Consider the following 24,136-nt stretch of genomic DNA (forward strand, 5'->3'; position numbering starts at 1 on the left):
AGAGGACAGCGGAGAAAGGAAGAACTGGTTATCAAAATACTTTATTTCAGGGAATATCCCTCAAAAAAAAAAAAAAGGAAAAAAAAAAAAAAGGAAGAAGGACCCTCCTTGTTAGACAGACATCCCACAACAGCTTCAGGGCTCCTTTTAAATCAACTAAAACAATCCGCTGCTTAAAATAAAAGACAGGTCATTTTCCCAATCAGACTTCAGTCAAGAATATATATATATTTTTGTTCCTGGTGGAGGAGGGCAGGGGAGAAGGTGATGTTGCCAGTAGTTCACAGCAGTTTTCGGCTCTCTCGTTACACAGTATATAGAACTGCATTGCTGAAGACACTCAACACACAGCAGGGCTAACTAGGAGAATACAACTCAAGGCTAGCAAAGAGGAGAAAGTGAAGAGAGAGAAAGAGAGAGAGAGGAAGTAGTGAGAGCATCCGACAGGGCTGGAGTCCTCTGTGCATAATTTACATGGAAAAGGGGGGCGGTGGCCCCCGTCCTGGTGCTGGCTCGGGCTGCCCGGCCCCACTGGGGAGCAGGAGCGCGCGGTCGCAGCTGACAAACTTCGTGGTTTTTTTTGTTTTTTTCTTTGTTTTTTTTTTTTGGGAGGGGGTGTTTTTTGTTTTTTTGTTTTTTAAAAAGAATCGCAGCCAAAATAAGACAGAACTGCAAAATCCCAAAGTGGCCGCTTTTACACTATTTATAAAAACATGAACAGTCACTAAAGGGGCACGGCCCACTATACTTTCCCAGGGATTTTGGCCCGCTTGCGAGCAATGGCATCTTCCACCGCCTTGAGCTGCTTCAGGAGCTCCTCCCGTCGCGACAGGGTGCTGGACTTGCCCGCCTTGGCGCCCGTGGGGCCGGGCTCGGACGCTTTGCCCGGTACGCTCGTGACTTTGCTGGAGCTCTTGGACTGAGGCGAGAGCTGGCGCTTCCTGGCAGGGAGGAAAAAAAAAAAGGCACGGGGCGGTGAGGAAGGCTGCAGGCGCGACGGGGACAAACCCAGTGGAGAGAATCACCCCGAGCACGGGCGGAAGGAACAGGTTTGAGATGAGAGGAGTCACTTTGGTAAACCGTCTGAGGCAGTGGAAGCCCAGCTGCCCCCGGGGGAACCCTGAAATTTAAGCTCAGCGCCTCGGCCGCTGCGACGGGGTGTGCCAAACCCAGCAGGCGACACTGCCGACGGCAGCAGGCAGGAGAGGGTCAAAAGCGAGGAGGCGGTCAGCACCGTGAGCCTGGGAAGGCTGAGGTTCCTCTTCAGCTCTAGAAAACAGGACCTCGGGGCCAGCAGCACGGGGCTGTGGCGGCTGGGGCTAGGCTTTGGTTTGGGAAGACACTGACACACAGGAACGGAGGCTCGCTCACGCCCCGGGCTGGGCAGAGGGGATGAGATGAGTCCTGCCGGCCAGGGAAGGCAGGGGTGCAGGACAGGGCTGTGCCCGTTTGCTCGCGTTGATCCTCGGAGCTGAGAAATGCAAAGCGGCGCCGGCTGGCTAGGGGCAACGAGGCCCGAGGAAGCTTTAGGTGTGCCGCACAAGATGCTCCACAACCCGCTAGCCAAAGGGCTCGGAGCGGCGCGCAGCCGAACGCCCCTGGAGCCACACATCCAGTTCTGCAATGGGACGTTCCCAGCACCGGCAGCAGGCGCAGGCTGCCAAGAAATGGGCCGTGAGCTGGTCAGCTGGCACCAGGGGGGACGGGAGGCACGAAGGCAGCGCCAGGCACCGCCTAGAGGCACGCGGGGGCCACGTTTCAACGTCAGCAGCACGCTGAGCAGCTCAGGGTACGAAGGAAGGGAACTGGGCACCCGAGGCAGGGGGAGCTGGGCAGCAGGGGCTGCAGTTTCCCTCTCCCTAGCACCACACGCTCGCACCTAACCCACTTGGCTCCGCTTGCCGGAACCGACCTCAAGAAACCCCCCCCAGGCGCCGGCTCCTTCCCGAGCAGGAACAGCTCAGCGGTGGCTCCTGTGCGAACCCCTGAGCGCCTCTGGCTCCCGGCCAAGGAGCTTCGCGTCCTTCCTCTCCCTGCGCCTCCACGGCAACTGGAAACTCTCCGGTCAGAGTCTCAAAGCTGCCCCAAGAGGAGGAAGCGAACAACTGGGGAAACGGGAAGCAGCACGAGCGCTTCTCCGGCACGTGTAGGTCATCAGAAGCGCTCACCTTCCCCGTGAGAGCCTCAGCCCACCCAGGAAAGGCTGAAGGAGGGCACAGGGCTCTGCTCTTCTCCGCAGGGCTGTTACTTTAGGGGGATGAGGGCCTCCGCTTCGGCTCTGCTGCCCCAGCTTTGTCCCTGAGACCCCCAGGAGCACAAGCGCGCACTGACCTGTCTGCCTGCGCAGGAGATGGTTTCGTGTTCTGGCCCCTCTGCCGCTCCTGCTTGGGTGAAGAGGCTCTCCCGGCTGCCTTCCTGTCACGAGAGCCTACCGGGGAAATAAAAGGTGAGATGTTCTTGCTCGTCACCTGCCCACCGTGCCGCCTCGGCGCGGACCACGCGGGTGCTCCATTATCTGTGGGCAGCTGATGCAGTTTGCGGGCACGAAGGCACCCAAGGCAGCTGACAGGGTGCACTTCGCTTAACAAGCGCTGCGTGAGCACAGCTCAGCCTGCTCCTGGAGCCGGCGTCACCCCGAGTTCGTTCAGCAGAGGCTGGAGGGAGCTGCCGCATCGGAGCCGTGCGGGCGGTGAGAAGGCAGCGGGGGCCCTGCTTAGCTGCAACGGGTTTCCAGCCGCTGATATCCCGGAGCGGGAGCTACACCTGGAAGGCAGCCTGCGTGCCCCCGGGGCTGTCCTGAGCCCCGAGCACCAGCCAAGCCGCACGCCCTGCTACCAGGACAGTAATTCCCGGGGTGCTGATCTCGCTTTCATCACCGCTCCGGAGAGCAAAGGTGCCCAACGGCCCAGCGCACCGCCCGCTGCCCGTGTTCGTTAGGTCAGTGCTCTGCTCCCGACACCGCGAGACGGGCAGTGCTGCAGATTTGATCGCAGCAAGGTTACAGAAGAGGGACGTGAGACTCAGCACGGACACCGACAGCTCTGTGCGGCGGTTCTTGAGCACAGGCTGGTGCCTCTTGCTCGGTCCCAATTCCATCGAGCGTACTCTCGCCGCTGCGAGGTGAGGCCGAATTGCTGCTGGGGCTCGTGTCCCATTTGCCACTGTTTAGAAGTGTTTTATAGTATACAGACAACAAATCAAGTGTGTAATTACAGCTACATCTATAAAATGAGCACGGTTTGCTAGATCAACCCGTTCGATTGTCTGCAGCCCAGCAGCAGTTGCGAACTAGGTCCCAGTGAACTTCAACCTCACCCAGTTCCTCTCCAATGCTGCAGTGGTTGAATGCAAGCAGAATTTTTTCTGGCGAGCACCCAGAGTCAACAAGATACACCTACAGCCGAGACAACAGGGAAAACAACATCACGTGGCGATGCTGGCACGGGATGCCAAAAACAGAGGCACCTCTGGCCATCGGCTTCCCCCCCCCTTGTTTTTCAGCTGTGACAGCAGAGGCTGGAGCATCACGTTCAGGGCCCTCTCAGCGCAGCGTGCTGGCTTGGTTTTCCAAGTGCTAATAACTACTGCTGAGGACCCGGACACAGGAGAACACTTGGAAAGCCTGCGCCTTTCTAATCACACAGGGCAGATCAGATTGTGTCACACGCAAGTGGGGAAATCGGCTCATTTTGCAGGCTGTTTGACCTAGCCAAGTACTGCACCCATCCTGGAGCCTTGGCAGCCCGTGCTCCCTTTCTAAGCACTGCCAGAAGCCTTATCAGGAGCCTGAGATCCCGCTGCGATACACAGGAACACGAGGCGAAGCCCCTGTGAATTCAACAGCCGCATCCAGTGCCACGACAAGAGACGGGGCAGCCTTCCTGGGAAGGACGGATGCGTACCTGAGGTGGAGGTGAGAGCGCCGTGACTTCAAAGCGAGGGCTTCTCTTTTTTTTTTGTTTTGTTTCTTTTTTGTTTTTTTTTTTGCAGTGGAGGTGCACAGACACGGCGGAGCCGCGGCGCTGGCAAGGCGCACCACAAGACAGCTAGGCACAGCCAGGCTCGGCCTGCCCGGGGCTGACCTCACCTCGCTTACTTCACAGCCAGCCCGCAGCGTCTCATCGCCACCACGGTTTCGCAGCACGATGGCTGAGACGCCCGTGGATCCGGTGGCGATCGCTCGCTCCAAGGCTTTGCTTGCAGCAAACCCCTCCAGCAAGGGGGCTCCTGCAGCGGAGACTTTTAGGGGACGTTTGCCACCCGACCCGGGGTGCTCGAGGGCTGCCCCCGGTGGCAGGGCAGGAACCCCGCTGGGGCCAAAACCCCCCCGCCGGCCGATGTCTCACCTCTGTCGGGTGACAGGTTCGCCCGTTTGGCTGCTGGAGAGGTCGGCCTGTCTTTGTCTGCCGGCTCGTATCTCTTCCTGCTTCCTTTGTCAGCTGCCTGAATGGAATTAAGCAGACAACGGAGCTGAGTGGCCACTTCCCTCTGGGGAGGGAAGCGAACAGATTATTTCCTGCGACGGGTGCCCGCGGGGCGCTGGCTCGCTGATGCAAACGCATCTCCTGTTAAACTCCCGGTGCATTCCGGTCCCCGCCATCCCCGGCACCGCGTAATTCCCCTGCCACCACACAATTCCCCTGCCACTGCAAGGGAGCAGCAACAGCCTCTGGTGGCCGGGCCGTGCAGCGGGGCCGACGCTGCGCTGCGTGTCGTGGCTATTTTCGTTCCTGCCAGGAACAGGAGGAGAGCAGCACTTCGGGGAGTCTTTTTCAGCAGCACCAAGGATAGCAAATGTCAACGAGGCTTGGGGAGCTGCGCCTCGGTCCAGCACCGGCTGTGCCAGCCCGCAGTTAGGTGTAATTGCACGCTCCTCCCCGCGGAGCACGCTTCACAGACCCGATAAAGGCGCCTCGCGTCACGGCACAGGGAAGTAGGGAAAACTGCGGCCTCAGATTGCAACGGGAAATTCAGACCGTCAGAAAAAAAAACACACAAAAAAAAAACCAAAAAAAAACATTAACACAATAAAACCAGGAACCCGGCCACGTGACGGGAGCCAACACCCTGCTCCGGCACAGAACCCCATGAGGTCAAACTCTCGCCTGATCTGGATTGAGTCTGCGCTGAAGCTGGGCATCAGGCCCCGTTGTAAGCGCTGGGGAGAGCACCGGGCTCGCCGCGGGTGGCAGGCTCCTTTACGCCACTTTTACCCCCTGCCTCAGCTAATGACCTGTCAGCAGCTGGCTCTGGATCAGGCCAGGGGGAGGACAGCTCACTCGGAAGCGTGCGCGGAGCATGCCGTCGGCGGGCAAGGCCCCGCACATGCCTCCGTCTGGCTGCCTGGGATGCAGCCTTCGAGAAAAGAAAGCCGGGAACAGCCCTTGAAGCTGCAGCAGGAATGTGCCCCAGGGGAGCCGCCAACACAGTCCCAAGCTGAAGCCACCGCAGGGTGTGTGCTGCCAGACAGGTTTCTGTGCGCCGCCTCTCCAGCCCCAGCTGCAGCAGCTACCCGCCCGAGCTCATCCCGACAGCACGGAGCCTGCAGCTCCCCTTCTGCCCGAGCCTGCAGCCCCAGCGCGGCCCCGTCCGCTCCTCGGACCCCCGGGGCAGAGGGAATGGCACCCCCCGCTCCTCTCACCTTATTCAGGAGCGTCAGTTTGATCTCCTTGTGAGCGCTGAAGCCCCCCTGCTGAGCCTGGGGGGCTGCGGGCTGCTGGGGCTGCAGGAGCTGCTGGGATTTGCTCCCCTGCGCGGGCTTGGCCGATTTCAGGAGCTGAGCAGATGCGTCCCGTTTCCGCTTCTCCTCTTTAGCGCTGTCTTCTTTTTTTGACTTTCCTGTTGGAAGCAGAGCGCAGACATGTGGCTTGCGACCAATTCCTTTCGCCTGCCTGCAGGGCGAGCGGGTGCTCCTCCGAGCACTGAAAAAGCCCACACCAGCTGCCGTGGCGTGTGGCCCCAAGGTCAGAAGGTCCAGGAAACCATAATTTCCGCAAAGAACACTTAGCATAAAAGACAAAGAACAAACGGCTCTCGCCGCCACCTCTGCTACAGTCTAAAAGGGACAGAGGAATTACAACCTGAGACTGGAGTCATCCAGTTTTTATATATATTTATTTATATATACATAAAGTGCCTATATCACCATCACCTTGCAATGGTGAAAGAGAACAAAAATGAGGGAGCACCAGGCAGAACTCCTGGGCAGGAAAAGGCATCTTTACACCACAGACACAGGGATGTGAACGTGTTTGCTCCACAGCCTCCCGTTTCCGTGGTCTCACCTGACTCTGCCAGACACTTGTGCCCTGCTGACTGATTCTCCTGGCGCCTACAGCATCATCAAGCAAGCTGCATGCAGATCTCTGCCCCCCCCCCCTTTCCCCAGTACCCCTTAGAGATGAAAATACCAAACCAGGTACCTCTACCTTTCTTCTGCTGCGCCGGGGTTGGGGATCGGGAGCTGGCTGAGGACACGGGGCTGGCCAGGTCCGCGTACATGTCTTCGGAGTCAGCGCTGCGCACGGAGCTGCTGCTGGAGGAGGCACTAGAGACAGAAGAAACGCTGCTCACGCTCAGGGACCTGGAAAGAGCCAACAACCCGTTACAGTCGCAAACGCAACAGGAACCAGGCAGCGATGCGACAGACAGCTGTGTTTTAATTCCCCCAGTGTACCAGAAGAGAGCGGCTGGGGTGGCAGAAAGCTCCTAAGGCAGGCAACATCCAGGGAAAAGACAAAGGATGCGCCTCCTGGGGCGCAGACAGTATGAAAATCCTGAACGTGTTGAAGTCTAGAAAGTGCTGTTTATTTATAAACAGGATTAAGGCAACACTCGAGCAGGTCACTGTTACCCCAGGTAAACAAAAAGTGAAAGCAGGGTGTGCGCTGCCACGTACATGTCAGCGTTATGGCTCAGGTCAAGGGTTTCCTGGCAGTGCTTTTGCTGTACGAGTTTATTCACAGACCTCGAGTCCTACAGCCCAAATCTCCTGCCCGGCTCCCCAGGGTACAGGAGAGCCCGGCTGCCTATTGGGAAGAGGCACACGCTGCCAGGAGCGGTAATGACAGGGAAGGAAGCCTCTAAGATGGCTATCTTCTAATGGATTCACAACATTAAAACTATCAGACAGTCATATTAATTTAAGAAAGGCTTTCTACTTAGGAGCACGCCAGACAAAAAAAGCAGGGCTAGGCCAAAAACAGGTGGATTTCCCTTCGGGGCCCTTGTCTCCCCCACAGCCTTGCCCCAAATCCCAGCCAGCTGGGACCCGGCTTGCACGGCTCCCAGCGCCGCGCGGGACCAGCTGTATCCTAACCGTGTGAATATTTACGCAGCCTCTCGAGCAGGTTCTGCAGGCCGCACCGACTTCTGCACCCCAGCAGCTGCTGGCGAGATCCAGGCTCGCTCAGTGAAAGCCGGGCTGCGCACGGCTGCAGGGGCTGCAGCAGCTGCGACGCGGACCTGGAGCAAGCTGCCAAGTTGCTACCCACGGGTACCCAAGACAGGGCTAAATTCTGGGAGAAAGCCTCACTGAAGGCCACAACAGTGACTGGATGAGCCAGAAAATCCTTTGGGAAAGCTCCTGGCTACACAACTGTGACAGCAAACCTGGTTTGGGTACAGGCTAATTCCTAAATTCCCTCCTCGGCCACACGCCCACAACAGCAGGCGGCACGGCCCGGTGCCGCGCGAGCAACACCTGCGGTGAAGGTTTTCACATCCTCTCCCCTCGAGCCCTCGCACAGCCGAGCGCTCTCCGAACCTCTTGCATCACCTGCCCGATCTGACGAACGTGCCAAGCACGCGGTAAACAAGCTGGCATTTCTGTAAAATAATGCGGATATTGAACCTGGGAGTTTCACGGGGTTCACACGTGGGAATTAACAATGGTCGGAGCTAAACCCTGTTTTATCCACCGGCTTTAGGTGATAGGTCTGCTTCTAAATCCGTGCTTTACCGCTGGGAAGCTTTGCGTTTCAAGGCTGCTTGGGAAGTTTTGGGGATTCCAGTCGATGAACAGATGCAAAAAATCTGCAGGAAGGACTTGAAAGGGGTTCACTTCACAACTCCTTACTGGAGGGAATTAGCTGTTTACAAATCTCACAGATTAACAGCCTTATAACTACCCACTTGGGGCTAAACACAAAGGGAACTGGTCGTGCAACTTCACCAGCAAAGTAAAAATATCATTAGCTGGGCCTTTTAGGTCTCTTCTGACCTACCTCTCCGGGCAGGCCAAGCACCTTCCCTAAGGACATTCGGTAACTGGAGGCAGCAGAGGCTTAGAACAGCAAAACTCCCCAGCCCTAAACTGTTACTTGTAAATAAATTAATTTATGGGGTGTTGGTTCCCCCCCCCAGCAAGACAAAATGTTAAGACTTGGCCATCAGGAGAAGGGGTTTGGCCATAATTTAGGTAAACGCGGACAGTTCAGCACCCAGGACCAATTACTTCCTTGGATAAGCCACGAGGCCTCTACCAACACAGCAGTACCGTGATTTGGGATGTGGGATTCATAACCCCACACGAAGGGACAATCCCGCTCCACGTCCTAGCTACCTGCAGCCGCTGATACTTGAAGCTGCAAGCGCTTTCATTGCGAGAAACCGAACAATTACAATTAGTTATCAGCCCCTGCTGCTTCAGCAAAGGTTACGGAGGGGCAAGGCTGTACCTGGACTTCCTGGACCCAGACGCGGAGTGGGAGACTGAGGCAGACGACGATCTGGAATGAGATCTGGAGAGAGACCGAGACAAGGACCTAGATCGGGAACTGGAACCGCTGTAGCTGCTGGCACTGCCGCTGATGCTGCCGCTGATAGTCCGCCTGCAACACAGCAAACGACATCCTCACCCCGCTGCGCTCGGCGGCGAAATGGGGTTAGAAGGAACCGTTTAGGGACGGTTCCCACTGGTGTCCTGACCCGTCTGAAAGAATGGCGCTCTGCAAATGTAATCAGTTCAGATGTTGTTCTCAGCATTGTCTTCCCAATCTCTTTTCTGGAGAGCAGATATTTTATGCAAGACTGAATAATGCTCATCAGAGGCAGACAAAGAGGGAGCTGAAGGCTCCTCAGTCCCCTGGTGATGCCAGGAGCAAATGCTTCCTACAAAGAAAAATTGCTGTTTTGGGACTACCTTGTATTTCAGGCTCTGTAAATAACCATACTTGTTTTTTGAGTAACACACCAGTACCAGCACAGATAGAGCTGTCTTGTCATTTGTGCAGCAAGGAGAGCACCGGCCAGTGGATGTGGTGTGGGTACAAGCAAGAAAAAAACAAACCAAGGCTGGAATAAAAATACAAGGGAAAGTCACTTAAGGCATCCACGACGATTAACTAGTTTAAGTGAAACAAAGTAGAACTGAAGGAGTTTCTATGGAAAAGAAATTGTAACTGCTCAGCCCCAGGCCTTTTCTTCAGCTACTGGGAAGAAAAAGGAGAGGTAATCCCATGCAAAATTAAGAATCTACTCCGGACGCTTCCAAAAACTTGAACAGAAAACAGATTTACAGCTACCTGCAAAATACACTGATAAGAACTACCATCCAGCGGTCCACGAAAACCAACATATGCCTTACTGCAGGCACAAAACATCCTCAGACTCCTCACGTGCCCATAATAAGGGCGTATGTATTACATTTGGGCTGCATTTTACTTCGTGTCCCCCGAACTGCTGCTTCCACAGACCAGGCAACCAGGCAGCACACTGCTATTTCACATCTTGTGATGTGAGAAGGACGCACGAAGAGTTTCAGCTGTGTTTAGCTGACTCAGAGTCCCTCCAAGAACAGGCAACGCTACCTGCATCTGCTCTGTAACGCTTCTAAATACAGAATAATGGCTGAAGCCCAATAAACACATTTACATCCAGACAAGTGCTCCTTGTCTGCAAACTATCAGGAGACGCTCTCATTTCAAATGCAAAGGAAGGAGAAAGAGACAACGAAAACAATCAGAGGACAGACAGAACAAGTCTCCTGAAACGCTCAGACTAGTCGCACAGGATGAAGCCAGGAAGAGAAGCAGGGCAGGGGAGCCAGCAAGCTGCACGCTGGGCTCCGAGCACATCGCGGAGCTCCTCGTCTCCTCCAGCTGCACTGCTGGAGGCCGATGAGCCAGCTCCTGGACCACACAGAAGAAATAAACACCTCCTGCATCCTAGCACGTGTAAACAGGGCCCAAATCCTGACCCGCCAGCACGTCCGATCTGTTCTCCGGACCAAACGCACCTTTGCCTCCTTGCTGCTCAGCCTCCCCAAGCAGCTGCTCCAAAACAGGCCTTTTTTTTGCACTGCAGACGCTGCTTTTTGGTACATTTAATGCATTCCACCTACTCCATCACCCAGCCAGCCCTTTAGGGACAGGAGCCATTTGCTGTGGCAAGTCACTGGTGTTCACCCTCCAAACCCCCCCCTTCTCTTCCCACTTCCTTCCTGCCCCAGGAAAAAGACATCTTGAATATCAAGAGTCCTTGGAACTGGTACTCTAGAGAGAAACCCAGGGCTTGCTCCATCTTCCAAACCTCACTCCACCCCACGGCTTTCTTACCTCCTGGGTGGAGTCCTTGTCTGACGTTCCTTCCTTCTTGCCTCTCTATTATCCCCTGGTTTGGCTGGCTCTGGTGCAGCTGTTGTAATTTTAGCGAGCGGCTGAGGGACTGGAAGGGCGGCTAGTTTCTTCACAGATTTTTCACTGCAAAGATCAAAATTTTCATGGGCACGATCAAATCCAGCAGATTACAGAAAACGGGCATTTCCAAAAGCGATAAAACACACTCGTACTTGGTGCTGACCGAACAGATGCAATTATTGTAGCTACAGACACTCGGAAAAGAAAGCTTATTTCACCAAACCACTCTTAAACAACAGGTTCACTGAACGGCATTTGTTTCCACTATTCTAAACCAAGTCACCTTTCCAGAGAAAAGTTCCTATAAACAGCCAATTTTTGATATGTTTTCTACTCGCAAATCAGCTCATGAAGTAGACTGTGCAGAATCACTGTTGTTTCTAAGCCATTTGAGCCTACACTTCTTTATCCAAAACGCATCTACCTACTTAAAATCTGTCAGTCGGGCCTCAAAATCAAACTGCACGCCGTTTATGCAGAAAACGACCTCTCTCCTCACTCAGATTTGCAAGGTGCAAAGGAGTACACGTGTGCAGACGTCCCTTTGACCTGTCCCTTGCTTGCCTTACCCTGCAGAACAGCGGATGGGTGACCACTACGCAATGTTCTTGTGACTTTATACGGCACCTACCACGTGAGATGGGAATTACAGTGGAGCTGCTCACTTCTGGGCTCAGAGCACTCCGAGTTCTAGTCTCCTGGCCGGTTACTGCTCAGCATTCCCTGCAGTGATGTCACACCTGCTATTAACCGGGGAGGAGGCGGCTGTCTGCATACTAAAATAGAGACTGTTAATTCCGCCTCTCGTGTTTAAGAATATCTGGATTCATCCCCTGCAGAGCATGCGATTAAGCACACGCGATGTTACGTGGCTAAACCAATCCCCGTGCTGGTGCAGGCTGCTGGCTGGAGCTGTGTGTTACCAAACCAGCACCGCAATGCACACTGGAAGGGTGTAAAAACATTGCTGCAGGCACGGAGCGTGTCCTTAAAGGGTTGACCCCTCTGAGTTAAGAGGAAAAAAAAAAAAAAAAGCAGGTCAACAAGGTACAAGAAGCCTGGCAAGGGCTATTGTCCCATATTCTGGAGAATTCAGGGGGATTCCCATGGTGTAATTCATTTGCAGGTCACCTTAAAAACGGTGACATCACTACGGTGTTGTGACACCCTCCAACGGATCCATAACTTGCTGTGTATTACAGGGGTTTGTGAAACAGCAACTTCAAGTATTTAAAAGAGCAGAGGCATAATCTGCTGAACAAACAGTCTCACAGCTCCAATGCTGTTTTGATTTGTGTCCAATATTAAGAGCAGAGGAGTCTGAACCACTTTGCTATTCTAAGGCTGTGTATTAACTAAAGCTACGGTAGACGAATGAATTAAACTTTCGCATAGATCCTACATAAGCATATCTGCACACACACAATGTTCAAATAGCAAATTGTGCGTGTACTTAAACACGCACGTCTACATACAATTCTTAAGGATACCTGCACAGTTTAACTTGGTTTTAATAAGAGAGAGTGCCATCATTTAATCAGCCATGCAAAGCTGAACACCATTCTACGGAGGTCACGTTTTGCATCTTCCATTTCTTCCTTAAACCGTCAAGCAGGTCAGAAGGGTCTGACACAGGTCAGGAATTAGGCTGCCGTTTGGAGGCTTTTCTGGGCTGCGTTATCGAAACAGACACAAAGCCTTACCCTTTACCAGGGGGCGGTAATAACTCCCCTTTAGCCTTCAGAAGCGGCTTGTGTGGAGATGGTGTTGGGGAAGGAGATGGTGAAGATGAGAAAGACCGTGACCTAGAAAGGAACGAGAGATCATTCAGCTCAGTCTTTGGGGCTGCAGAAGGTTTTCGGTCTCCTTAGCAGTGCTTCAAGCCCACAACTCCCTCCCTCGGCTGGTGACTGCATTTGAGGAACTAGTCCCAGTGAGTCTGAGCTTATCCTAGTTTCATATCTGGACTCTGCTCAGAACAACAAGTTGTGTCACCAGACTGGTGGTAGAAGTAGAAAACAAAAGGAAAAAAATACGGCTGGCTGCAAGGAAGAGCCACCCTCAGATATTCCACACCAATACCTGGAGACTTTCTCCATATTCTATCCTTGGGGGAAATACCTCTAAAGAATAGTTAGCAGGATTTTGACTTGCAAGTCCAGCATCATTTGTTTCAACTGAGGCTGGAACAGGGTGGCTGGGGAATGTCAGCCTGCTCCGCTAGAAAAGCTTAGGTGCTTGCGTCTAGAACAATTCCCACCCGAGTCTCTCCTAGAGAAACCACCTCTGCAAATGAAGCCATGCGCTCTCATCAGCTGTGTGATCCACTCTGGCTCTGTGCATTTCAGCCCTTAAGAAGTGTCTCCTATCTAGGGAGCCAGTTCTCCTACTATGCATATTCCAGACTTGGGAAACTGTCTGCAGGGGCAAGGAAGTGGCAGAGTTATAAACATGCCTGCGTTTAATCAGCATGGGACACAGGATTGTTACTTTGAAGTGTCGAGTCTATCACAAGACAAAACCGCATGGACTGCTTTAGTAAAGAAATGTGATTTGCCTCTTTAAATAGAAATCCCAGTGCAATAGAAAAGAGATGCCAATAGCTTCTTCCAATCATAAAATGCAAATGACGGAAACGTTAATCTCAGCCAGGCTCCTACAACTGCTCGTTTACCACAAGTATGGGAAACAGCCCAGCCACAGCAGCAGCGTACACGTGGGTGGGAGTGCTGGGGAGAGGAGCGGGTGGCTGACATCGACTTCATTCAGCGACCGAAACAACACGCTGCCTTGCAGTCTGTCGTATTCAGCTCACACAGGAAAGTATTTCAAATATTTTCTCTCAAGAGCTGGCTATTTGCTTTTAAGTAGCACCAAAAGTAGCTGCTAGCAAGTGCTTGGGACATAGCGCACCGTTACTTGCGAATGCAAAGAGCCATTACCTGGACCTGCTGCCTGAGAAAGAGCTGTGTCGCGACGAGCGGCTAGAGTAAGAGCTGTAGGACGACGATCTGGAACGAGATCGGGAGGAACCTGACCCAGAATAGGTGGACGACCGAGAAGAGGACCTGCAAAAGAAGTATTTAAATTCAGTGCCTCTCGAGAAGTCCTGGGAGACCAAGGTACACTCTTCCCACGTTCTCAAATACTGCTCCAAAAATTGCCCACCCTCTCCACAAAGGACTGTCAGGACTAGAGTCTTCCCTCGGTCCCCACCCCACCTTTTCTTTTAGACACGATTCTGTTGCTGCTAGAGCCCTCTGTGTCCTTGAACAGGCATCCTTCCCTTTAGCTAACGACTTTCCATCCCTTTTTGAGAGCTCCTTCCACACAATTTTACTTCTTTTCACTAGGCAATCCTCCTGCTAGGCTGGGTCACGTATGTAGGAGAAAACAGGAAAATCAAAGTTGCAGCGATTCCAGTGAGAAAAGCTATCTGCTGCAGGAGGGCTTTGCTTTATGAGATCCGTATCTTCAATTCGCCGTGTTCCTCATTCCTCTCTGATATGTTTTTTTTCCTCTTTGCAGGAGCTTCAAGCTCAAACATTTAAAGGAAATGGATCCAGCTTATCACAGAATCACAGAACGATTTAGGTTGGAAGGGACCTTAAAGATCCAACCCCCGTCAAGGAGAGGGAAAACCTTCCACTAGACTAGGTTCCAACTCAATTCTCCTTCTCCTATAAAGGTCAGTGCTCATCTAGATGAGCTATGTGGACCTACATCTGAGTCTAATTTCCCTTAAGAGCTATTTTTCCAAGGATCTCCTCCCCCTCTTCTTAGTCTTCAGCAGATCACATCTCCTCACAGCACCCACGGTTCCGTGCCCCCTTTGGCTTCCACCTCACTGCCTGCTGCGTGCCAGTGCCCGTACAGTCACTGAGCTGCAAGCCTTCAACCGCTTCCCCAAACACGCCGACACCTCCTGCTACCAAGAAAGAGGCACGCCACGGTCCCTGACGCACTACAAGGCCTGGATGTGACGTGCTCTTCGCCTTCGCTTACCTTGAAGAGCCAGAAGCAGACGCCGACGAAGCGGAGGTTTTTCGGCGCCTGCGCGCGCGGCTGGGAGAGACGGAGAGACCGAGCTTCTTTTTGGGGGACTTGGATCGGCGCCACGGGTCCTTCCACTCATCTGCCCTCTTCGACTGAGCGGCGGTAATCGTGGTCGCCTCCTTCTCCTTCTTTGGTGGCTCAGGCTGGCGGCTGGAAAACAAAAGAGGAGTTGAGGTCCTGGGGTCATTTTTATACCGTAAGGCCACCAGGAACACAGGGCCAGGAAAAGATCTCAAAAATTTGTCCTGCATGCTAGTACCAGCTCTTAAGCTCCACTGCAGGATATACAGCACCATTTTGTGGCAGGTTAAGTATTAGAACAGCTATTGTTTTGTAAAACAGTGACCACAGGCCCTTCGAAAAGCAGCACCTGCACTTTTGTGAACCGCTTTGTCAGGCTGACCTGGGACCTGCCAGCTGATTTCAGCTTTGGCTCTGTGCCTCCAAGGAGCGAAGCACCGACAGGAGGGCAGGGAACCCAAAAGCTGCTCCTTCCTTCCTTCCTTGCTATGCCAGGCGGCGAGAACTGGAGCAACCTAAACCTGCCCCCAGCGCACCGAAAATCCTGAACAGACCCAGGCCGAGGACAGCCTTGGGGTGCGCACCTGAAGCTCCGTCTCAACAGAGCAAGGTGCCGGAAACAAGCAGCAGGCCCTAAGAGAAGAGCTGCAGCCTGAATCACTTTGAATCACTTTCCTACGGCTCCCTTATCAGGGCACCACGTGGGGCTGCGTCACGAGCCTCACCCCGGCCAAGGCACGCCGATCCATTTTTACCCGTACGAAGGGGACGCTTACCTCACCGGCCGAGCTCACGGTGGCTGTTTTTATCGCCGCATTATTCTCTAGGTGCTTACAAACACAGCTGAACACGTGCTCTCCTGCTCTTGATAACCATGCAGATTTGACAGGGCAGCCTAGACACCCAGACGTTTCTTCCCTCCCCTTCTTATGGCTCGGGCTGTGTTTAACCTGTTTCTTTAACCTGTTTCTTTAACCTTTTTCTTTAGCCCGTTTCTTTCATTCTCAGGGCTCCCACTCTGCCCCACAACCCTCTGAAAAGAACCCAGCGCTAACTTTTCAGCATCCGCACAGGATGGTTCCTTAATGAGTTTCTTCAGGCCAGGCTTTATCGCATCTCTTATCTATGGATGATTTAACGTGGGTTTTTTCCTCACCCTTACTCTAACCTGCATATGACTGGTCAATTACCTGCTCATAACCTTCTTCGTCAGGTTTTAGGCAAAGTTTATGCTTGCTTAAAGGTTTATGAAGTCTATTGCGCTCATCAAATTACCCGTATAATTATGCCTTTATTCCTTTTCTCCAGCTAATGAACCCTCTCACTCTGAGGGTTTGGGGGAGGGACAGCACCTTCCAGCCCCAGGTTCAGCCAGTACCACCCTATTAGTCACAGCACCGTGAAGCAACCACTCCCCACACGACTTCCTCTACCTTTCGAGATAAAAAAAGCAACCTCCAAAGTTTTCTAATAATTCCACGGATTACATTTCTTGCCACAATTCTTTCTCAGCAGACAATGGGGTAATTAAAGCCCTTCATTAGCAGCCTCTTCTTCCCTTTGAAGGCTTCACCAGTCCCTGGGGAGCCGCATCACCTCCTGGTTTGGCGCTACCGAAAACCGCCGTAACTCAGTTAAACTCCTACCACCTCTCGCCTCCTGCCAAACCTGCACACGCACAGCACGGCGTCCTACACTTTCCCTATCTTCCCTGATATAACCCCATCAATTTTACGATTCGTCCCACATCTATCTCTGCACATACAGAACGTTGGAGGGGGAGAAGCTCTTCTTTCACGCTCGCCGGCCCCACAAATCTCACTCCAGCCCCAGAAGATGCTTCTGAGGGTGACGTAGCAGCGCACGAAATTGCTGACTGCCTACTAAGAGAGCCCCAAGCGGGCTTATGGCTCAGCATTATTCACCAGAATCTGTGTTTAGCATCATCACCCTTTCCAGAACTGCTCCAACACACGCTGGTTAACGCATCACTTGCCGTGGGCTGGTCTAGTTTGCCGTATTACATCTGCAGCTACATCTGGGCATCTAATCACGGAGGAAGACCATGATTCCAAACACGGGGCTGAGATAGACCCGACCTACTAATTATACTCTGATAAGGCTAAATAGCCCTCGCCAGGACTGAGAAAAGAAGCTAAGGTACAGCGCAGTCAGCTGGTATCAAGCGGCAGGATAAACAGCAGCAGCACGGAGGAGGAGAGCACGACGTGAGGATGCCAGCAAATATTGCTAGGCTGTGTCCCCCTCCGGTGTCCTCTCCTTGGGGACTCGAGTCCGCAGGTTTTGGGAGACGCAGGGGGAATATTCTGCTGGCACAGAGGCAGTTCCCACCTCGAGATGCAGATAAGAATCCCACAGCAGTTCTCAGAAGGAAAAGTCTCCTACAGAATCTCTCTCTCTCTCTCAAAAAGAGCACAAACCTGCCCACGCTCACAGCCCGGGTGCTGAGCCTCTGCTCAGACCCCGCGTGGGAACAGCTCGCACTTAACTCTAAGGCTTGGAGCAAAGGCGACTACGAGAGCAAGTCTCATTACTCGCACCTATTACCTGGTTTGATGCAATTCTCTCCCGGTGAAGTCACTTTCTGGAGGAGAGCTTTTTTTTTCCCCCCAGGAAAACCACAACAGAAAGCCTCGTTTCTGGATACGCTTTGCCTTTTGACTCAGCAGCAAACACGTCACCTTACTACAGCCGAGAAAGAAAGGCGATGCGCGTGTCAGGACATTTTCAAAGTCTCTCCCCAGGAGTTACCTGCGTGCCCGGCATGCGGCATCACCCAATACACTTGTTCAACTTAACACGAGGGACCGGTATCCGATGCCATTTGGCTCGCCTCCTCCGGTGGAATTCGGGAGGCAGAATTGAAAGTAAACCTGAGCAGCTGCCAAGCTCCTCGCCATCTGCCTCGGAGTAACGTCCCAGTGACAGCCTGCACGGGCGTCTCTGAAGAGGCTGTCGCAGGCTAGCAGCCCAAACAGTTGGCGTTTCAATCACGTTCGCTGCTGCAGACCGATGGGGTGCAGTTGTTGGGATGAAAGCAGAGGCCGGGAGCGGGGCTCACCGAGGAGAGGAGGCAGGCAGCTGGCCCGAGGCTGGGGGGCCGCCCGGCATCACAGCAAGCAGGATCACTGGTGGCACTGGTCAGAGCTCTCCGTGAGCCAATTCACCTCCTCGGTTGAAGAGGGAGGAAAAAAAAAATAAAGACCCAGTTTCTTGCTGGGTCAGCGAGTCCAAGTGGCCCATGGTGGGGACTGAACAGCAGCTGGAGCTGGCACAAGGCTAACGGGGGGAGGAAGAAGAGAAGCTGTGCTGTTTTGGGGTGCTGAGCCACGAGGTCAAGTCCTGTGCTTTACGATCTCAGCCTCGAATGAGCACACTACCGAGCTGCAGCAAAGCTGCCGGCAAAGGAGTCGCACGAGACCAAGGCGTGTGTGCGAACCCAGCTCTCCTTTTTCACCAAATTCCAACTTTCAGGACATGGAGGGACGTCTTTGAGAATGAACGCCCCTAATTAGTTGGATGACAGCAGGTGAAAACATTACAGAAGGAGTTAAAGGGGCTGACAAAGGCCGAGCGAAAGCAGCTCCGTTTCCTTCCAGCGCCCAGAGCAGCAGCACCGTGCGTCACTGGGGCACGAGCGCGGCTATTTCCGAAGCCCATTTTGACCTTAAAATGACTAAAAGCTTTATTTTCCAGAACGAACGCGTTCACCCGGAGTTGGCTGGCGCTCAGTTACAGCAATCGAGCGGAGCGCTGGAGCCGAACGCCGCTTTGGCAGCGAGGAGGAGCAGCTCCCGACCGCCCTGTGCGCCGGCACGGCACCCAGGAGCCCCGCCAGGAATCGGGAGGGGGAAGTCGAGCCGCGTGGCCGAGCCTTCCTCCTCCTGCGTTATGCAAATGACGCCGAAGCCCTTCTAATCTCAGACGGAAAATAGGCTTCCCAGGGAAAAGTGCTTCCTTCCTTCCCCCTCCCGGGGTGACGCCGCCACCCCGGGTAACGCAAACCTTATCGCTTACGTCGGCCTGGCTCCGGGGCTGCTGTTTTGGCCGGCAGCTACGGCTCGATTTGCTCAGAGAGGAAAGTCCGGCCGTGCTCTCAAGCCCTTTCGTCTCTCGCGGGGAAGCGAGGGCTGTGTCACCGGCGCAAGCCTTCCTTCGGTGCCGGTGGAATTTTCCAGAGGAAGTGAACTCGAGGAACGTTTGGAGGCACGTGCCGAGGCAGTCGGTAAAGGCTCTGTGATTTCTGCAGAATAAACTCCAGCAGAGCACGTGCATGCGGGCAGATTTTCCGTCTCAGCACAATAAAGTCACTCATCCCCAGCGCCACGTGTCCGGAGAAATGCAACGGCCCCCAGAGCCACCTACAGCAGGAAATCCTGACCCCCTGGATCCGGTGCTAACGCTTACAGCACGGCCACTCATCCTGGGGAGGTGTTAGCAAGGGTTTTGCTTCTCGAGATGTTTCCATCTCAAGCAGGGTTATCAGTTGCTTGAAAAAAAAAAAAAAGAAAGAAAAAAAAAGATTTCTTCAAAGCCTGCTGGGGAGAGGCTTTGAAATTAAATAGTGGAGATACAATCTGGAGTATGAAATCATCACAGCGGGCAGATAAACCTATCCGGGATGCGATCTGCCCCGAGGGCTGAGCATTTGACGCCTCGAGAGCCTTCTCCCAGCGGAGGTGCCCGCATGCAGCGATTCTCCCGTCTGCTTTAATAAAATCCAGCGTGTGGGATCTCTCCAGCAGCTCCAACCCCAAAATGCCAACGAAAAACACATTCCTTGAGCTCCACATCTGAGTCACTCGATGCCCTTCTTCATCTTGATCTAGGGTTACGAAACCCTTCTCCTTCTGCTGTGGCACAACCTCAAGAACCGCGAAGACGAACGAAAACTCCAGGCGACAGCAATGCTCCACGGAGAACTTCGACGAGCTTTGCCGCTTTGGTTTGCAGAGCCATTTTTATTATCGCCGGCTTCCCAAACGAGCCGGGAGAACAAATAAAAGCCGAGCTGTCTAACCAGGCTCCATCGCTCGGGCTGGAGGCTGCGCCGCAGAAAATGGGGATGTAAACAAGTTATCGCAATCCCTACCTCCACAGCATTACCTCGCAGGGGCTGCAGATCCCAAGGAGCACGCGCAGAAGCACGGACACGTCCTGTAAGCGAGGAGCAGGAGGAGGGGAACCCTTCCGAGCACCGCAGAGCCGAGGAAGGCACCGCAGGGCTGCAGCGTGCAGAGCGGCAGGAGCCCAGGTCCCGCTGGAGAGGACAAACCTCCCTCCAGCCTGGGAAACCCAACGGCCTGGGGCCGCTCGCTTTATTCTCTTATTTTGCTGCATTCCAAGAAGCCGCCCGGAGGCCTGGACAGCACATCTGCGCCTGCTGACAAACGCCACCTTTTCCCTTCGGTAACTTCTCGGGGATTTTAGGACTTATTCGGAGAGTTCCTGGGATCCAGAGAGAGAGGATGCCCGACCCGAAACCGGGCAGAGCACACATCTGTGCGGTCTGCTCCTCCTCCTGTGGCAGGACAACAACCACGAGCAAATGAAGGAGTTAATAAGCAACAAGCCAACATTTCTACCGGGAAAACTAAGGACCAAATCCACCAGCCGACCCACACCATATACACTCGGAGGAGATGCTGTGTTTAAAGCCCTCTAGAGACCTGCACCTACTTGAACAACAGCGGATTAGTCCAAAGTCTCTGCCAACAGAGCTCAAAGAGCAGATCCAGCGGCTCTGGTGCCATGGGGAGACCACCAGAAGCTATCGGGATAGACGATAACGACCCCGGAACACCCAGAAACTACAAATTCGTCCCTAAAACGAGTTCAGTCGGTTCGCGATCTCTCTCCTCTCTCTCACACACGCTCATGAATCACTCCATTTGCATTCCCTTATTTTTGCCACTCCTTTATCTAATCAGCCTCATTCTAACACTTTCTAACTTGCAAGCCCTGGGTAACCTGCATTCATTGATTTCAGATTCCGGGTTATCCTGTTCATTAACGCGCTCACCCCGGGGACTAATAACGGCCTATTACAAAGGCAACGTGAACCAGCTTGAACAAGAAACCTAAGAGAAAAGGGACCGCAGCATTTTATGGCATCGCAGGGGCTACTTCCACCTCGGGAGAAGCTGGGCAGAAGCACAACGCTCCTTGCTGGAAGGGTTTTCTGAAGGCCTCGTGGTTTGCTACCAAAGAGCTGCCCTTTCTGACATTGCTTTTAATTTGACGGCGTCCCTGCTGGCAAGCGTTATTTTTATTTTTTTTAATAGCTGCCTAAGTGCGCTCCATCGACAGCCTCCAGCCCGGCTGAGGCCGACTTCCTCCCGAAGGACTGCCGGTGAGTCCAGGAGGGCTCAGCAGGACGTGCTCCCAGCGGGACGCTGCTCCTGCCCGGCAGCTTTGCAGCTCCCCTCACCTCCCGTCCGCCCCCCGGGATGTCTCTGAGGGCAACGGCCTCCTCCCCACCCTACCTGGCGCTGGCACACGGCAGATTTTGGACCCCGTATCACGCGCCCAGCCCACCTGGAGATGGCTTTCAGGTCAGGCTGTAGGACAAACCTCCTCAGGAGCTGGACGTCGCCAAGTTCTCACCTTAACTCAAACGAGGGTGCACTTGGCCAGGCTGCTTTTAAGCCCAGACCACGGCACCCCAAGCACAAAAAACCCAGTGCTTCCAAGAGGGGAGGAAGAAACCGAGACCCGTCTCACTGCCCCAGAGCACCGGCTGGTCTCCCCTCCCTTTGCTTGGCCGACAACGACCTCGTGCCACCCACGGCAGGGCACGATCCTGCTGCCCCGGCCAGGGGGTCCGAATCCTCGGTGCCCCTCGGCGCTTTGGCAACAAACCCAAGTCACACGACACCGAGCGCGTTGCTTCACGCCCTGCCGAAACGCTCAGATCCACTCGGATGATGACGGGATAAAGACCTGGGCAGCAACAGGAGGCTTAAAGCAAGCTGCTGGTTCTGCGTGCAGGGTCACAGCCCCAAGCCAGAAGCTCCCCGGCCGCATCCAGCGCTCAGGTCGGGACATCCCGTACCGCTCCGAGTCCCCTCCGACAACGCGCTCCGTGCCAGCTCTCTACACCCCCCCCCGAAACGCTTTGCACAACGGCGGCAAGATAAAGATGCAGAGCAGAAGTTTTGCACTCAGCAAAATCAGGCACAGCCCGGGGCATCAGAACTCGTTCTGGGGATGGGGAGCGCGGGGCCAGACAGCCGCCTTATCCCTCGCGCCGATCACAAGGTGTCCCGGCTTGTCTAAGTGTTCGATGCCTCGGGAGGGGGGAGGAGGAGGAGGAGGAGGAGGGGGAGGAACGATTTTACTAGCGCTGCAATCTCAGGTTATAAACTTCTTGGAGCGCTTGTCTTAAGCTTGGGAAAAAAAAAACACACAAACAACAAAGCGTAAAGCAGCGATTGCGTGCTCCTTGCACCGAAGCCCGATCCTTGAGTGGCAATCCCACCCAAAGCCCCAGATCCGCAGCCTCTTCTCTTAAAGGACTGAATGAAAAACGTTTGCCGGGGTTTATGACGTGTGTGTCGTTAAATTCTAACCCTCCCCACCTGAAGCAAACGGCCACGCAAGACATCCTGTCCTCTCTGCTGTTCTCAGCCTTAACCCTGCTGTTGTTCAGAGACCAAATGGAAGTTTCCTGCCTCCAACACAGCTGAAAGGGAATTTGCTGTCACGTCCCCAGCGATTTGCTCTTCGAGTTTTCTTTCACCCCCTTTGACTCCACACTGTGCACGTCGCTGTTTGCTCCTTCCTGCAGCCTCTATGAGGGCGAACTCCTACGCGGGCAGACCGGTGATTAGGGCCGCGATTAGGGCCGTGCTCAGCCTGGCATTGCTCCGTGATGCCTCCCAGTTGCACAACCCCGCGGGGCAGTGCTCCAGGCTCCTCAGCAGGACACGAGCAGGACAGGAAGCAGTCGGAGGAACGCGAAGGGTGCTGGTGCGTGCCAGCCCCTGGCACCCTGACGAGGGCACCTCGGGGGCTGAACCTGCCAAAAATTGGGATGCGGCAACTGGGGAAAGCACGGAGGCTATAAATAGAGCTGCAGGTGAGCGCTGTGCCACCGCGGTGCGTCCTGCTACCTGGGAAACGCGAAAACAACCGCAAATGTTTTACGCATTAAGCAAACTCGGGAGCTGCTGGATGCCCAGGTGCCAAAAGCGAAGCTCTGCAGCCCGCCCGGCGGGAAGGCGGCTGGAGGGAAGGGGAGGGTGCTCCTGCACCCTGAGCATGGTGAGGTCTGCAGCCCGTCAGAAAGGTCGTGTGGGACAAAAGCACGCTGCCCAGGGAGCGCTCACCCTGTAACTGTGGTAAAGGCTTTGGGGGAACAGGGAAACACGAAGCGCAGGATGAGGGGATGTCTTCGCCAAGGGAAAAATCAGCCGAATTATCAGCTCCTTATTCAGCATCCAGAAATACCAGGGCTCCTCACTGCCAGCTTTTTCAGTGGCACAAAGGAAGCCAAAAGAGAGTCCTGCGCGCTCTGCCTCCCTCCTGGCTCTCTGCCTGGCCCTACAGCACCCGCTCCAGCCTTACAGCACAGGGCCGAGGACGCTTCCAGCAGCAGGTTCTCGACGCTCCGCTTCTGGGAAGACCAGCAGAGTTAACGACTCAGAAAGCAAAGAGGCGTACCGAGGACTTGTTAATTTACCCAGACTCGTCTTAAGAAGGCTGTTCTGGAGACGCAAGAGGCACGAGTTCTTCCCCGCAGCCCTCCCCGTGACCCAGGTGTCAGGGGAAGGAGCAGCCCCAGCCTCGCGTGCAGCGATCCCGGGCACGGTGACTGCTCGTGACTAACGCCCCGCGCTGCCAGCCAGCTGACGTCGCTTTCCCCATCATCACCACGTGGGCCTGGGCAGCGAAATCTCTTCCATCACCGACCCAACGAGAGCATAAACCCACAGTAAATGCGTAATTAAAGCGCACAAATTACGGCTGTAAGCGAAGAGGGTAATTAAATGTAGCTCCCCGTATTACTGTAACCATTCTGCCACTGTTACTGCGTCGAAGCGCTCACAAGACACAGTCAAAGCGTTCTGAAACCCTGACTTCCTCTCGGAAAAAAGGGTCACCATCAACCATCACTTTTCCCACGTAGGGATGGGAACAAAAACCCTGTGTCGGATCCAAGACCAAGCCCTTTTCCCACCCGAAACCACGCAGTGCCACGTGGCGTCTCGTTCCGGGCCTTCTGAGCCCTGCCCTTCGTTAAAGCAGGCTCTTCGCCACGCTCCTATTTCCCACTCTCCTGCGAGTCCCAGGAAACAAAACGCATCATCCAGAAGGAAAACGAAACGCATCATCCAGAAGGAAAAGCTCCGGAGTCCCGGGAAACACGCCTTCCCTACACCTCCTCGCCCCAACACACA

The 24,136-nt window shown here is 54.2% G+C and overlaps 1 protein-coding gene across 9 annotated transcripts in view; it reads right to left on the reverse strand.

The window, feature by feature from the left end:
• Nucleotides 1–25: 25 nt before the first annotated feature.
• Nucleotides 26–24,136, reverse strand: part of ZC3H18 (zinc finger CCCH-type containing 18) — a 44,399-nt gene continuing 20,288 nt past the window's right edge. For 5 of the 9 annotated variants that reach the window (XM_080551942.1, XM_080551939.1, XM_080551937.1 and 2 more), the window contains 10 exons: nt 14,643–14,843; nt 13,580–13,705; nt 12,341–12,442; nt 10,557–10,700; nt 8,679–8,831; nt 6,423–6,583; nt 5,642–5,838; nt 4,347–4,443; nt 2,332–2,428; nt 26–941 (listed from right to left, as the gene is read on the reverse strand). In XM_080551942.1, the coding sequence (XP_080408068.1) occupies nt 743–941; nt 2,332–2,428; nt 4,347–4,443; nt 5,642–5,838; nt 6,423–6,583; nt 8,679–8,831; nt 10,557–10,700; nt 12,341–12,442; nt 13,580–13,705; nt 14,643–14,843 (1,477 nt within the window). In that variant the 3' untranslated portion in view covers nt 26–742. The remainder of the gene's footprint in view (nt 942–2,331; nt 2,429–4,346; nt 4,444–5,641; nt 5,839–6,422; nt 6,584–8,678; nt 8,832–10,556; nt 10,701–12,340; nt 12,443–13,579; nt 13,706–14,642; nt 14,844–24,136) is intronic. The other 4 variants (XM_080551938.1, XM_080551936.1, XM_080551941.1 and 1 more) reach the window with 3 other exon arrangements.

This window comes from Anser brachyrhynchus (assembly GCF_964034855.1).
Source record: "Anser brachyrhynchus genome assembly, chromosome: 12".
Lineage (NCBI taxonomy): Eukaryota > Metazoa > Chordata > Aves > Anseriformes > Anatidae > Anser > Anser brachyrhynchus.